At 37.3% G+C, this 15,106-nt stretch overlaps 2 protein-coding genes across 2 annotated transcripts; one reads left to right on the top strand and one right to left on the bottom strand.

Moving 5' to 3' along the window:
• Positions 1-24: 24 nt before the first annotated feature.
• On the bottom strand, positions 25-1,426 carry LOC147542209 (Late embryogenesis abundant (LEA) protein-like protein). Its single transcript, XM_086635131.1, has 2 exons — positions 1,123-1,426; positions 25-1,027 (listed from the first exon to the last, which is right to left on the bottom strand). The coding sequence occupies exons 1-2, from the start codon at positions 1,340-1,342 to the stop codon at positions 231-233; spliced, it is 1,017 nt and encodes a 338-aa protein (XP_086491257.1). The 5' UTR covers positions 1,343-1,426; the 3' UTR covers positions 25-230.
• A 9,748-nt stretch (positions 1,427-11,174) lies between these two features.
• LDL2 (LSD1-like2) lies at positions 11,175-14,266 on the top strand. The gene is made up of 3 exons (XM_086636177.1): positions 11,175-11,347; positions 11,564-13,248; positions 13,362-14,266. The coding sequence occupies exons 2-3, from the start codon at positions 11,715-11,717 to the stop codon at positions 14,069-14,071; spliced, it is 2,244 nt and encodes a 747-aa protein (XP_086492303.1). The 5' UTR covers positions 11,175-11,347; positions 11,564-11,714; the 3' UTR covers positions 14,072-14,266.
• Positions 14,267-15,106: the final 840 nt, after the last annotated feature.

The following is a 15,106-nucleotide window of genomic DNA, read 5'->3' on the forward strand; positions in this document are numbered from 1 at the left end:
TGTGCAAACTTTGCAAAACATTCAAACTTGAAAACTACAATTGCTTGAAACTTCTTAGATCAAACTACATAATTTGGAAAGAAACTTGAAATTACATATAATCATTAAGACAAAATGCTTAGAAACACAAAAGAAACACACACACACACAAAACAGAAATCTCTTACCCATTTGGGATATCTTTGAAGAGAATACATATGTATATGTAAATGGAAAAATAAGTGAGTTACTCATTTCTTGCAAACTATTCCATTTCCGCCGTTGGCTCCGTGGGAACAATCAAGTGTACCATAATCCATGACTAGTAAGTTCTCTTTCGCATCGACTACCCTTGTAGGAGCAAATATACAAGATTTGCAGTGAGATGAGAGCAGTGACTTTGTCCTATACTTATCTTCACCACCAACTACTGCCATTGCCACACCAGGTTTCGCTGGATTCTCGAAATCAGGCCTATAAGTCTTCCCAAGAACACCATCAACTTCAGGGGAAAGATTGAAGAATTTGAATTGTACTTCCAAGTGAGCAAAACAATCATTTGAAGGTAACTTATAGTTGTGAATCTTGTCATCTTCCTTTGTAATTGGAACAACATTAACCGAAATTTCAGCGAATTCTCTTAAAGTTACTGTAACGCTGTTCTTGTTCGATGTTCTTTCCACTTTAAGATCTTTCTGTGGGGATACCCATTCAGAGAGATGACTTTCTGGTATAACCAACTTCTTCCCATCATAAGTGAACTCGAGGTGTTCTACTTCGTTATCCCATTTGTGGACTTGTTTCTTGGCTTCAAGAGTAAAGGTATGAGATCGAAACATGATTCCTAAAGCTTGAATCCATGTATAGTCTCGAGTTCTTCCTTCGGGTCGGTGACCAATGAACCGAGCATTGATTTGAAGGTTGGGATCTGATACTAAGCTGAAATGCTCGTCGCTCTTGCCATGGAAGTAAAAGACAATGTTATCCCCACCGACGAACCTAGGATCAAAACAAGCAGCTCCAGGACTATCGCAGTTTGGTTTTCGTTCTGCAAATAACAAGTATAGTAGTTGACATTATGTTATTATTCGTTTCGTTCTTACCAATCAAAAAAATAACAAGTGTAGCAGTTTGATTACTTACTTCTGCAAACAGCTTCACAAGTAGGACAAGAACAGTCAAGATAGCAAGCTTTAGCTTTAGGATCTGCTGGTTTAACCCTAGGGCATTCCACTGGACAAGTAATTTTCTTTCGATAACATCTACTATATCGATTAGTACATGTAAGTTTTTGTTGAGGATAAGAAAATACTCCCCCAGAGACATAAAATAACAAAGCCACCATTACTAATAATACCTTCATATTTTCTATCTTTAATTGTGATGAATTCAAAAAGACTACCTATGGAATTTGGAGGATAAAACTTAAAACAGATTGATGTAAATGAACATCTTGTCAACTCAATTTATAGATTTTAATTGTTAATAGAATAAGCTCTTCTTCTTCTTTTTTTTGTATATTTTGATATTGATGGGGTCAGTTTGGTTGATGACAATTAATAAAAGATCTTTTAGAAAAAGTAGCTATTGAAAAACTGGTAATTTGGCATTTTAGTATGAAAGTATGAAAAAGTTGAGAGGATTTTAGGTTTTAAAGTACTTATTGATTGTATAATGTTTAGTTGAGTTTGGTTTTTGAACACTTGTTGCTAGGGTTTGGTGATTAATGGCCAAATAAGGAGACTTGAAAGTTGAGTATGGCTCTATGTGTGCAAGTGTTGCTCAAAATGAGTACTGGGAGACTGAAAGTGAGTGGATGTTTGTATGACATTTCTTTACCAAGGATTTCTCTGAATAAATCAAGAAGTCAACTTCACTAGTGAAATCCACTTTATTTGGATAGTAACATGTGGATATTTGTGTGAAAACAATTTGTTATAACTAAAAGTCGCGGAAGCTATCGAACCTACCTAGAAATTGATCCGACTATGAAGATTAATCGTAAAGCTAAACCAAAATCTAAATATGCGAACAAAATTTAACGAGGTTCGGCTTTAAAGCCTACGTCATCGGGCGAACAAGAAATCTTTATTGAAGGATAGATGAAGAAGACTCACACAACCCGCAAGTTCGTCCCAAGATGGTACCGTATAGAAAATTAACCTTCTATACTAAATCTTCGACGATCGAGAAATTTAACACCGCTCAAAAACTATGAAAAATTTCTCTCACTCTTGCTCTCTCTCTCTAGCTCTCTAAAGAAGAGTTGTTGATGTTGTTGTGGTGGTTTACAAGCACTCAATTCCCCTCCTATTTATACACATGTATCCACCGACCATAATAGGGAAAATTAGAAACTTAAATTGAAACCAATTTGAATTGGCATTAAACCGCCAATGTTCAATTTGGAAGTTGCCTTAAACTTGGAAATTGTCTTAAATCGCCAATGCCAGCTAAACCGCCAATGTTCACTTTTGGAACCCAACTCTTGGAAACCACCTCTCACAATTCTCCACCTCGTACACAATTTGATATACTTCAAATTTTGGACGAACACCAGGATACTCCTTGTAAGATATGTCTGCTTCTTGTAACTTCATCCGACTGCGCCATATGACCATGGCTGCCTACGTACCCTTTTACAGGATCAAGCCTACCGTAGTTCTACCAACCCTTCACATAAAGATTACCTTGTCGCCATTACCCCCTTTCGGGCAACTTAACACGAGCCGATTTGTAGCAATTCCAGGCAATGCTGAAACTTGCTACATGTCACCACTTTAGTCAACATGTCCGCGGGATTCTCATCTCTGTGTACCTTCATGAGAGAAACATCACCTTCCTCTATGACATCTCGTACAAAGTGATACCTGACATCGATATGCTTAGTGCGAGCATGATGAACCTGATTCTTCGCCAAGTGGATCGCACTTTGACTATCACACCATACATCTACGCACTCCTGCTTAACCCCTAGATCATCCAGAAGACCCCACAACCACAATGCTTCCTTCACACTCTCGGCCATAGCCATATACTCGGCCTCCGTAGTAGATAACGCAACTGTAGATTGTAACATCGATCGCCAACTAACTGGAGCACCATGTACCCTAAATATATAACCAGTAGTAGATCGTCTTCTATCTAGATCGCCAGCATAATCCGAGTCAACATAACCGCTTACTTGACATGTGTCTCCACCAAAGCACAAACCCGTATCAATAGTACCCTTCAAGTACCTCAAGACCCACTTCACAGCTTCCCAATGTGTCTTCCCCGGATTTGCCATAAACCTACTAACCACACTGACCGCTTGTGAAATATCCGGACGAGTACACACCATAGCGTACATCAAACTGCCAACTGCACTAGCATACGGTACACGATCCATATGATCCTTCTCCACCGTAGTAGTGGGAGATTGTTTTTCCGAGAGCCTGAAGTGTGGTGCCAAAGGTGTTGACACCGCCTTCGCATTCTGCATCCCGAACCGAGACACTACTCGTTCGATGTAACCTTTCTGATTCAAGTACAGTTTCTTACTTGACCGCTCTCTCTTAATCTCCATTCCCAGTATCTTCTTTGCAGCGCCCATGTCTTTCATCTCAAACTCTTGACTGAGTTGAGATTTCAACTTATTTATCTCCACTATGCTTCGAGAAGCAATAAGCATGTCATCCACATACAAAAGGAGATAAATAAAGTCACCTTCGCGAAGCTTCTTGATGTATACACAACAATCATAGTCACTTCTGCGAAAACCATGCTTTAGCATGAAAAAATCAAATCGTTTGTACCATTGGCGAGGGGATTGTTTCAATCCGTAAAGAGATTTCCTCAAACGACATACTTGATTTTCTTTGCCCTCAACCTTGTATCCCTCTGGTTGAGCCATATAAATTTCTTCTTCCAAATCACCGTGCAAGAAGGCGGTTTTAACATCGAGTTGTTCTAGCTCAAGATCACTGTGAGCAACAATACTCAATAGCACCCGAATAGAAGTATGTTTCACGACCGGGGAGAAAATCTCATTGTAGTCGACCACTTCTTTCTGTGCATAACCCTTGGCCACTAGTCTTGCCTTATACCTTGTACCCTTGATTTCGGAAGAATCCTCTTTCTTCTTGTACACCCATTTACAACCAATAACAGACTTACCTTCGGGCAATGGGACAACCTCCCATGTCTTGTTCTTGTGGAGAGACTTTATCTCTTCTTGCATAGCAACCAACCAACTCTCTCTTTCCTCCGCGGTAATAGCTTGTTTGAAGGTGACCGGCTCGTCGTCTTCCACCGAGAGTGCATATTCAACCACATTTGCCTGCCCGTAATGCCTAAGAGGTTTGTCTGACCCTAACCTCTGTACCGGCTTATATAACCGTTTCGGCCTAGTGTGTACCGAAACATCCTGCTGTTGTGGTTGTAAAACTTGTGTACCTTCCCCTTGAACCTCCTCATGATCGGGTTCATCAACTTCCTCATCCTGAGTATTATCCTGATGCTCCACCTGATCATGATTCCTAGAAACCCGTTGGTCTTCGGCTTCTACTTCCACTACTTGAGCTTTAGTAGACCCAACATCACCACAACTAGGCACCGTAGCTTTCGCCATAGCTACAATAGATGACTCATCAAACACCACATCTCTGCTGATTACAAACTTCTTGTCTTCCGTACACCATAACCGGTAACCCTTGACTCCTGTAGCATATCCTAAGAAAATTGCCTTCTTTGCTCTATTGTCAAGTTTGTTACCTTTAACATGGTAATAGGCCGTACAACCGAAAACCTTAAGTCTCCCGTAATCTGCATGTTCACCTGACCACACCTCGTAAGGTATGCCGCCATCTAAAGAAGAATGTGGAGACCTGTTCACAATATAACAAGTTGTAGCAACAGATTCTGCCCACCATTCTACGCCTAATCCCGAATTGGAGCGCATACATCTAGCCTTCTCAAGTAGTGTACGGTTCAATCTCTCTGCGATTCCATTCTGCTGAGGTGTGTTTACTACTGTCCAGTGCCTCACAATGCCTTCCTGATTACAAAACTCCTTGAATGCCCCATCCGTGTACTCGGTCCCATTATCCGACCTTAACGTCTTCAGCTTTCGACCAGTTTTGTTCTCAACCATTGCTTTCCACACCAGGAATGTGTTGAATACCTCATTCTTATGCTTCAGAAAATAAAGCCAGACAAATCTCAAATGATCATCAACGAATGTAACAAAATACCTGGAACCACCCTTGGAAGGTAACTTTGCCGGTCCCCAGACATCGGTATGTACGTAGTCTAATACCTCTTTGCTCCTGTGTCACCATCTATACTCCTATAGGTAGTAAACCACTCCCTATTTGGGCACATATGGTGTGACGCCCCTGAATCAAGCATCCACTTATCGAAGATTTTCTCAGACACCTCTGTCACCGAGAAACATTCATCCGCCTCTTCTGACACATATCCCGCCTCTTGCATCTCTTGTTTCTCCTTGTAGCCTTCGTTCTTTTGCTTCAACTTTCTCTTTGGACAAGCCGCTTTAAAGTGGCCAAGCTCACCACAACTAAAGCACGTTTTCTTGAAAGAGCCTCTAGATTTGGATCTAGATTTCCCGCCCTTTCCCTTTCCCCTTTCATTACTCCTCCCCCTCGTTACAAACAACCCTTGTGCTTGTTCTTTGTCTACTCCACCCGACGCCATACTGCTAGTAGCAACCTTACGAAGGTCATCCGCTAATAGCGAATTTCTCGTCTCTTCCATGCTTAGACTATCACCAACAAGCATCAAAGTTTGAACAAAGTTCTCATAGGATTTAGGCAATGAAAGTAACAATATGAGGGCTTGGTCCTCATCCTCAACCTTAACATCAATATCCTTCAAATCTGAGATAATCCTGTCAAACCTATTCACATATTCCTGAATAGAAGAACCCTCTTCCATTCTACATGTGAATAATTTGGATTTTAAGTAGACCCGATTCGTTAAAGTTTTCGTCATGAAACTGCTTTCTAGTTTTAACCACACACCCGCCGCCGTTGTTTCTTCGTCTACTAGGAACGCCACGTCCCTCTCAAGACACAACATAATGGTAGCCCGTGCTTCGAGATCTAACTCTTCCCAATCCTCATCTGACATATCTCCTGGTTTCTTTCCCGTCAACGTCTTGTGTAATTTCTGCGAGATTAACAGATTCTTCATCTGCATCCGCCAATAAGAAAAATCGTTTTTCCCATTGAACTTCTCTATCTCATATTTCCCTGCTTTGACCGTACCACTTCTCGATCCCATCTTCTCTTCGTTCAATCTCAACAAGGCTCTGATACCAATTGTTAAAACTAAAAGTCGCGGAAGCTATCGAACCTACCTAGAAATTGATCCGACTATGAAAATTAACCTTCTATACTAAATCTTCGACGACCGAGAAATTTAACACCGCTCAAAAACTATGAAAAATTTCTCTCACTCTTGCTCTCTCTCTCTCTAGCTCTCTAAAGAAGAGTTGTTGATGTTGTTGTGGTGGTTTACAAGCACTCAATTCCCCTCCTATTTATACACATGTATCCACCGACCATAATAGGGAAAATTAGAAACTTAAATTGAAACCAATTTGAATTGGCATTAAACCGCCAATGTTCAATTTGGAAGTTGCCTTAAACTTGGAAATTGTCTTAAACCGCCAATGCCAGCTAAACCGCCAATGCCAGCTAAACCGCCAATGTTCACTTTTGAAAACCAACTTTTGGAAACCACATCTCACACAATTTTTTTAGTTTTAATAGATAGAAATTCAAATTATGGTGTGTTTGGATGGAGGATTTTTCGGTAAGATTCTTACGGAAAAATTAAGTTTGGTAAGAATCAAGATTCTTTGGTCTGCTTGATTACCAAAAAATCCTAAGGCTCTTGAATTTTAAGGATTTCTAAGACCTAAATTTTATTGAACGCAAATCCCACCCTACCCCTTAAAATCCCTTAGGTTTTTTATTATTAAATCCAAATTTCGAACTTAAAATTAACCGGAAAAAATATTTGTTTTAAAAATGCATTCTTTTTCTACAAAATAATGGTTTTTTTTTGAGAAATCGACTACGATCTACGTTAGTCGTTACAAGACATTGATACATCATTCAGATGTCATACGCATGTTTGATAACCGTCTAACTTAAACTGATAATGAAATATGCCTAAAGCCCGACAACCAAGAGCCTAAAGCTGGACAACAACTACTTTATTTAGTGCCTAAATTATATGAGATAAATTTTGATGATAACTACTTCCACCGAGACTCGATCCCAAGACATCATGGGCTTAAGAAGAATGTCCTACCACTATACGAAAGGGGGGTGGACACAAAATAATGGTTTTGAAAAAACGATTTCTGGAGAAAATCGTTTCTGAAGAAAAATCGTTTCTAATAAAACTGTTTCGAATTAGGTGGCATTGAAAAAAAAATTTAACGATTTTAGAAATAATTTCTGAAAAAGGAAGAATAAGATTTTGGTAAAAACAGTTGCTGGAAAAAGCGAACGACTCAAATAAAACAATTTTAGAAAAAATAAGAAACGGATAGTTATGAAAAGAGCGGATCTTTGACAAACAGTTTTTTGAATAGAAGAAGAAGAAGAAGAACTGATGGTACCTTGAGTGAAATGGTAGCTAAATGACAATCAATCTCAATGTGTTTAGGGTAATTTGTAAGTAATATGAATATCATTTTGATAGTCACTATAAATAGGAGTAGGCTCTAAGACGAAAACACACATATCTCCAAGTAAGCAACGTAAGTAGACTATCTCAGTCGTGGTATAAATCACAACACAATACTCAACTTCAGTGGATGACCTAAAGACGTCTTGCTCCTCCAAGAGATTAAAGAATCACAAACTAATACACTATAACATGCAATTGACTTACAATATATGTGCAATCGTTTGCTCAAATTGCATTTGAATATGCACACTATGTCAAAGAAGGCGACCAAACAACCAAAAAGAGGCCCCATGTGACGACCGTTTGGGCTATAGCTCGAGCAGGACTTTGGATACTTTGCCTGAGATACCAATTATAATGATAAAATTGACCTAGATCCACGTATAAGAGCATCTCCAATGCAACACTCAACAAAAACTCAATTAATCCAATGTGTCAAGTATGAGTTGAGTTTCTCTTTCCTAGGTTGCACTATTGAAATTCTCAATTCAAAATTCATCTCCAATGCAACACTAAAAAAAACTCAACATTTACTTTAGATTTACTTTTGGTTCTTATTTTAATATATAAAATGTTGATGTGGACCAGTTGAGATACAACAATAAATGTTGAGATTCTCAAAAGAAAACTCAACAATTGAATTTTCTTTTGAGTATCTCAATATTTATTGTTGCCACATCATATTGAGACTCTAGTTGAGTGTTGCATTGGAGGGTGTTTTTTGTCAACAACTCAAGTAGTCCTATGTGTGAAATTGAGTTTTGTAAGTTGAGTGTTGCATTGGAGATGCTCTAATAAGTAATGCTTCCCACACTGATGACCAAGGATCAAACCCCCTAGGCACGCATGGGTGAGACTTTTAACTAGAAGCCTGAAACCTGGCCGGGAATGCCCGAGGCCGGCGTAAAAAACTTTCAGCTCGAATACCTCTAGGCCAAAAATAAATTAATTTCAAGAACTTTGAAAACAAATTAAGTTAACCTTATCTCTCCTCCATTTCATAACCTCTCTTCCACTTCACCTCTCCCTCTCGTCAGCTCATCATTTTTTCTGATGAAGGTTGTCGGCTGACCAATTGTTCCGACAACCTTGAAATTTAAAAATAATACTATTTACTTCTTCCTCTTCTTTCTCTCTTCTTTCTTCTGTTTCCTTCTCTCTTCAAACCTCCGCCGAGTGGGAGCATTCGTCGGAGGTCTGGTTCACAAAATGTGGTGAAAGAAGCAGACCTTCAAAGGTCTGGTTCTCAAGATCTTCGAAGTCTGATTTGTCAGATCTACGACGAAGGCTCCCCTTCATAAGAGGTTTGACGAGAGAAAAAAAGAGAGAATAGAGAAAAGAGGAGGAAAAATGAAGAAGAGATAGAAGAAAGAAGAATTTTTTATTTATTTTAATTTTGAAAGTCAACAGAAAAATTGGTTGGCCGGCGACTTTCGCCGGAGAAGATGATGAAGTGACGAGAGGAAGAGAGAAAAAATGAGGTGGATTTAATTTGTTTTTTCAATTTTTTGTTAATTCATTTTTTCTCCTTCAGGGAATTTCTGGAGAGATTCAAAATTTTGTTAGTTCGGGGAACAAAAACGTACTGTCAGACACTTATTACTGCCAAAAGGGCGAGTTAGTCACAAATTGGGGGTCAAAATAGGATTAACCTTACCACTTATTAATTGGAATGTAACGGGAAAATAAGAAATAATTATTAATATGAAATCTATATAATAAAACAGAAGAAAAATGTTGACTAGGACAAAAAAAAATTTAATAAAGGATAATGTCTAGGAGTTCTTCCCGAAATTTAAAATATAATTTTTGGGTTTATGGTCAAAAAAACTACACATAATATCACAATTACTCCACCATAATATTAATATAGGTTTTTAAGCCAAAATAAAAATTATAATGGAAATTTAGTCCAAGTGCTTCCATCTCCATAGAAAACAAAAATCTCTATGATTTTTATTTTATCTTAATACCCTTTATAACCTTCTATATAAGATGAACCCTTCATTTTGAAAATCAATCTCAAATATTCTCTTTCCTTTTCTTTCTCTGATTTTCTCTCTCCAGTCTTCTCTTCTAACCGAATTCCTCTATTATTTTCTCTCTCTAAAACAATAATTTTTGTATGTCATAGTTACTAACAGATTACGAATCTTAATATATGTATGATACAAAACGCATTTCGTATATAACAAAATGCGTTTTGTATATAACATAACTCATTTCATATATACAAAATACATTTTGTATATAACAAAGCTCATTTTGTTCTTCATCATCGTATTCCCTTCTCTCTACCTCTGTTAAGATATTTTTTTAATGTCAGAGTTATTAACAGATTATGAATTTTCACATATGTATGATAAACAACACATTTTCTATATAAAAAACGTATATAACAAAACGCATTTTGTATGTAACAAAACACATTCTAGATATAGAGTCGGTCGGTTTTTAGGGTTTTAGAGAGAGAAAGTGAGAAGAAAATTTTTTGTTGTGTTGTTAGAATAAATAAGTTTGGGAGATACACAACGCGTTTTCTTGTGTCGTACAAATTGAGGTCGTCAGACTTCAATATAAAATTGGCGGAGATTGTTAGGGGGATTGGGTCGGAACAATTTTCATACATATGAGGGTAATTGTGTCCGGAGTGCAAAAGGACTAAAATCCATTTTCTTGGGAGATAGGACTTTAATTCCTTTTTGGGTTTTATTTTGGGCCTTATCTCCATAGACCATTAAAATATAGTCCATCGTAGAATTAAAATAACCCGTTTTAAAAATAGTAGCTGTGCACTAGGACACGGGTCATACCCTAATTTAAGAAAAAAAGAAACAAAAGATATTGCAAGAGTTAAAAAAGGAAATTGAAATCTCTCTCTCTCAATAAAACTAGTCTTTCTTAGAAATAAAGTAACTAATTTAAGAAAAAAGGAAACAAAAGAAATTGCAATGATTAAAAAAAAATTGAAATCTTTCTTTCTCTCTCTCAATAAAATAACTAATTTAAGAAAAAAAGTAAACAAGAGAAAATAAACAATAAATAGAATACTAAAAAGTTATGGTATGCAGAATATAACAATAATAAATATACAAAGTCGGGTGACATGTTTGGTGATAGCGCCTAGAGCAATACTATGGAGCCGTTTATAAAGGCACTGAGTTAAGTTTTTGTCAAATTCAATAGATACAACTGTTTGTGTCCTAGGACACGGGATATACCTAATGATTAAATGAAATGTAAATAGAAAGAAAGTAGATGGAAATAAGAATGGAATTGAAAACCTAGTTCTTTTCTACAAGGTCTTTCCACGGGGGCCAAAATCAAAGATCACAAAAGAGTTGGGGGTCGGTCACTTGTGGAAAACGGAGGCCAAAATCAAAGATCACAAAATAATTGGGGGTCTAAATCAAATAAACTAATACTTTACTAACTGAGGTGGAATTTTATGAACCACCTATTTAAGTTGAAAAGGAGAGAAGTAGTACGGCTGCAAATTCCCTCCAATCCCATTTTCCTTTATTTTTTTTTTACTTGAACAAGAAAACCAGTATCCCCTTTTTCTTCTCGGGTCAGTAGATGAAACCCTAATTTTGGCAAATCACAACTACTGTTAATCAGGGCATATTTCAATTTAGGCGTTTCGAATCCATTTAGTAAGGTACGTTCATCTTTGACCAAACTTGCCCATATACAAATACATATTTTTAATCTGGATTTCTGGACAAAATTTGTGGAAAAATATATACTTAATCCATGAGAATTTAAACGATCTAGGGTTTTCTTGGATTACTAACAAGTGAAAAACTGAATGTTTAGATATCTTTTGTAATGGGTCATTTTCATAATCTCGTTTTATGTTTTTGAAATGGAACAGTTAGGTTTAGTAGAGATGATGATATTGTTGAATTGTGAGGAGAAAATGTTAAGATAGTCTTCTTTCATTGAAATTTCAATGTGCATGAAAAGTTAGGGTTGAAGGGAAACTGCTTTAGTTTAGTAGTTTAAGAAGTATAAGATTTTGAAATATGATGGATAGTCCAGTTTGTGATGGTACTGTTAAGAAGCGATCTTCGAGAAAATCTGTAAGAGTGAAAAATTATAGTGAAAATGACATGGATGAGCTTATAGAGAAGCATTTAGGTAGTACACCTAAGAAACGAAATAGAACGATGAAAGAAATGGAGAAAGAAACTGAAACTGAAGCTATGATTGCTTTATCTTTAGGGTTCCCTATTGATCAATTGTTAGAGGAGGAAATTAAAGCTGAGGTTGTGAGTGAATTGGGTGGAAAAGAACAAAATGATTATATAGTTGTGAGAAATCATATATTAGCAAAATGGAGGGATAATGTTCGGATGTGGCTTTCAAAGGGACAAATCAAAGAAACTGTTAGTAATGAGTATGGGAAGTTGATTAACTCAGCTTATGATTTTCTTTTGTATAATGGGTATATTAACTTTGGGGTTTCACCTTCTATCACATCGAATATCCCGGAAACAAATATTGGGTCTGTGATAGTTATTGGTGCTGGACTCGCTGGATTAGCGGCTGCTAGGCAACTTTTGGCGTTTGGTTTTAAGGTTATTGTTCTTGAAGGTAGAACGAGACCTGGTGGGAGGGTTTATACTGAAAAAATGGGTCAAAATGGGAACTTCGCAGCCGTTGATTTAGGTGGCAGCATTATTACGGGTGTTCATGCTAACCCTCTCGGTGTTCTATCGAGGCAGCTGTCCATTCCGCTTCATAAGGTAAGAGATGAATGCCCTTTGTATAAGCCAGATGGGGCACCTATTGATAAGGCAATAGATTCAAAAGTAGAAGTTATCTTCAATAAGTTACTTGATAAAGCCACCGAATCGAGAAAGATGATGGGTAGTTCTGCCAATGATATTTCTCTTGGATCTGCCTTGGAGAAGTTAAGACAAGTATATGCTGTTATCAAAACCACCGAAGAAAGACAACTTCTTGATTGGCATCTCGCAAATTTGGAATATGCGAATGCTGGATGTCTTTCGAATCTTTCACTTGCCTATTGGGATCAAGATGATCCTTATGAAATGGGTGGGGATCATTGTTTCGCTGCTGGGGGAAATTGGAATCTCATCAAGGCTATGTGTGAAAATCTCCCAATCTATTATGGAAAGACTGTTCAAACTATTAAATACGGAGATGACGGCGTTGAGATAGCTTCTGGTGATCAATTATTTCGAGCAGATATGGTCCTCTGTACGGTGCCTCTTGGTGCCTTAAAGAAAAGGACGATTAAGTTTGAACCAGAGTTACCGAAAAGAAAGCTTGATGCTATTGATAGACTTGGGTTTGGTTTGTTGAATAAAGTGGCAATGGTTTTCCCTCACGTCTTTTGGGGTGAGGACCAAGACACATTCGGCTATCTTAATAGAGATACAAATCAACGAGGTGAATTCTTTCTATTCTACAGCTACCATACAGTTTCTGGAGGACCCGTTCTTATTGGTTTAGTAGCAGGAGAAGCTGCTTATAAATTTGAATCAACAGATCCTGCGATTTTGCTTCATCGTGTTCTAAGCATCCTCAGAGGTACTACATGTCTTTAAATGACAGGTGACGATGAACAAATATACATTATATAGTGCAGTTCCATCATCTTCCTTTGAAAAGTCTTTTGTATGAACGTTTGGCTAATTTTACAGGTATTTTTAGCCCGAAGGGCATCGATGTGCCTAACCCCATTCAGTCAATATGCACAAGATGGGGTAGTGATCCTCTTTGCCATGGTTCATACTCTCATGTTAGAGTCGGGTCGTCTGGCAGTGATTATGATATTCTTGCAGAAAGTGTGGTAGATCGACTTTTCTTTGCTGGTGAAGCTACAAATAGACAGCATCCAGCAACAATGCATGGTGCTTTCTTGAGTGGCCTAAGAGAAGCTTCACACATCCTGCAGGCAACAAAAACTCGGGAACATGATCCGTCAAAGAACTCTCAGAAAAACGGCGGACAATATAATGAACGTCTAAAGGATCTATTCAAGAAGCCTGATTTAGAAGTTGGAAATTTCTCATTTATTTTTGATCCTTTAGAAACGAACAAATCCATGGGTATAATGAGAGTTACTTTTGGAAAGTCCAAATTCGAAATTAATGACAACTACTGTCAGAACTCCGAAGAACTACCATTCCATCTATACACAATATTATCTCGGGAGCAAGCACGTGAATTACTGCTAATAAGGGAAGATGATGAAAGTAAGTTGAAATTTTTATACAAGCATTTTGATTTGAAGCTAGTGGGAGACAATGGGTTAGGAAGTTTAGGTAACTCTTTAACTGGTAGAATTGCTAGTTTTCGTCGAGGTCGTGGCAAACATCGAGCAATTCTTGGACAGCCGAAGGCTGTCTAGGATTCCTTTCTTCTTAAACTTAGAACTTTTTTGGTTGGTTCATGCTTCTTGAGCATGAAATTTTGGAGATTTTGTATATGTGATTGAAGGAATTCATGATGCTTTTGCTCTGTTTTATGTAGAATAGTGATGTAAACAAAGGTGAATGAATCTCTTTGATCTTGGAAAATTTAACTTTGTGGAGGTTTAGTACTATAACCTTTTCTCTTTCTAAATTTTTATATAAACAGGTTTACTAGTTTAAGACTCATTTTATTTGTAGGTGTTCTTGACTCTTGTGTATATTTACCCATTCATTCTCTAGCTATGTGAGAGAAGTAATTTGGTTGGTTTTTATGTCATGGATAGCAACTCCCCATGGAATTTCATGAGTATTTCAACTCCAAAAGTCATTACCTAATTGAAGTTGGTTCTCATGGATTTTATTGTTATTTCACACTAAAAACACCTTCTTTTTAGGGTTTTAGATTAAAGGATTTTTTTTAGTCTTTAAGTGTAGTCTGTTTATTTTATGTTTTGTTCAATGAACACTAATTGGTTCTTTTCAACTTTAAACCCTAATAGGTTATTTTCAACTTTGAACCTTAAGATTCCTCTTTTTCTCTTTAAGATTTATGTTTCTTTTCTATATACTATTTGGTTCTATTTGTCTTTACCATAGACATCCTCACCTTACTTGGGAGACTTGGGTTTGAAACAAATGTGTTGAATTATGATCTGAGTAGATATCCATGTAACTCGTGATAGTTAGAAAATGGGGAGTTTTATAGACAATGTCCAACATTGTAAAGACAATCAGTTTTATAACATACTTTGGTTAGAGGCAATGCAAGCAAAAGAAGACAATGCCCATTTGAGTTCGACCTAATGGTTAAGTCAAATTTGACTTAACCAACCCTCCACCTTTAACGCGAAAAAAAAATGCCCATTTGAGTTCGACCTAATGGGCGAGACCTTTAACGCGAAAAAAAAAAGTTATATTTTTTTGATTTCTTCTTCCTTCCTTTTTCTTCTTCTTAGTCTTCAAGGGTATTT

Source organism: Eschscholzia californica, unplaced genomic scaffold, assembly GCF_041429995.1.
Source record: "Eschscholzia californica isolate CP2 unplaced genomic scaffold, dmEscCali1.0.p SCAF_4, whole genome shotgun sequence".
NCBI classification, from domain to species: Eukaryota; Viridiplantae; Streptophyta; class Magnoliopsida; order Ranunculales; family Papaveraceae; genus Eschscholzia; species Eschscholzia californica.

Excerpts from the sequence above, each read along its gene's own strand:
- LOC147542209 (XM_086635131.1), bottom strand. The coding sequence starts at position 1,342 with ATGAAGGTATTATTAGTAATGGTGGCTTTGTTATTTTATGTCTCTGGG. Across the intron at positions 1,028-1,122 it reads TTGTGAAGCTGTTTGCAGAA|AACGAAAACCAAACTGCGAT; the intron begins GTAAGTAATCAA and ends TGTTATTTGCAG.
- LDL2 (XM_086636177.1), top strand. The coding sequence starts at position 11,715 with ATGATGGATAGTCCAGTTTGTGATGGTACTGTTAAGAAGCGATCTTCG. Across the intron at positions 13,249-13,361 it reads TGTTCTAAGCATCCTCAGAG|GTATTTTTAGCCCGAAGGGC; the intron begins GTACTACATGTC and ends CTAATTTTACAG.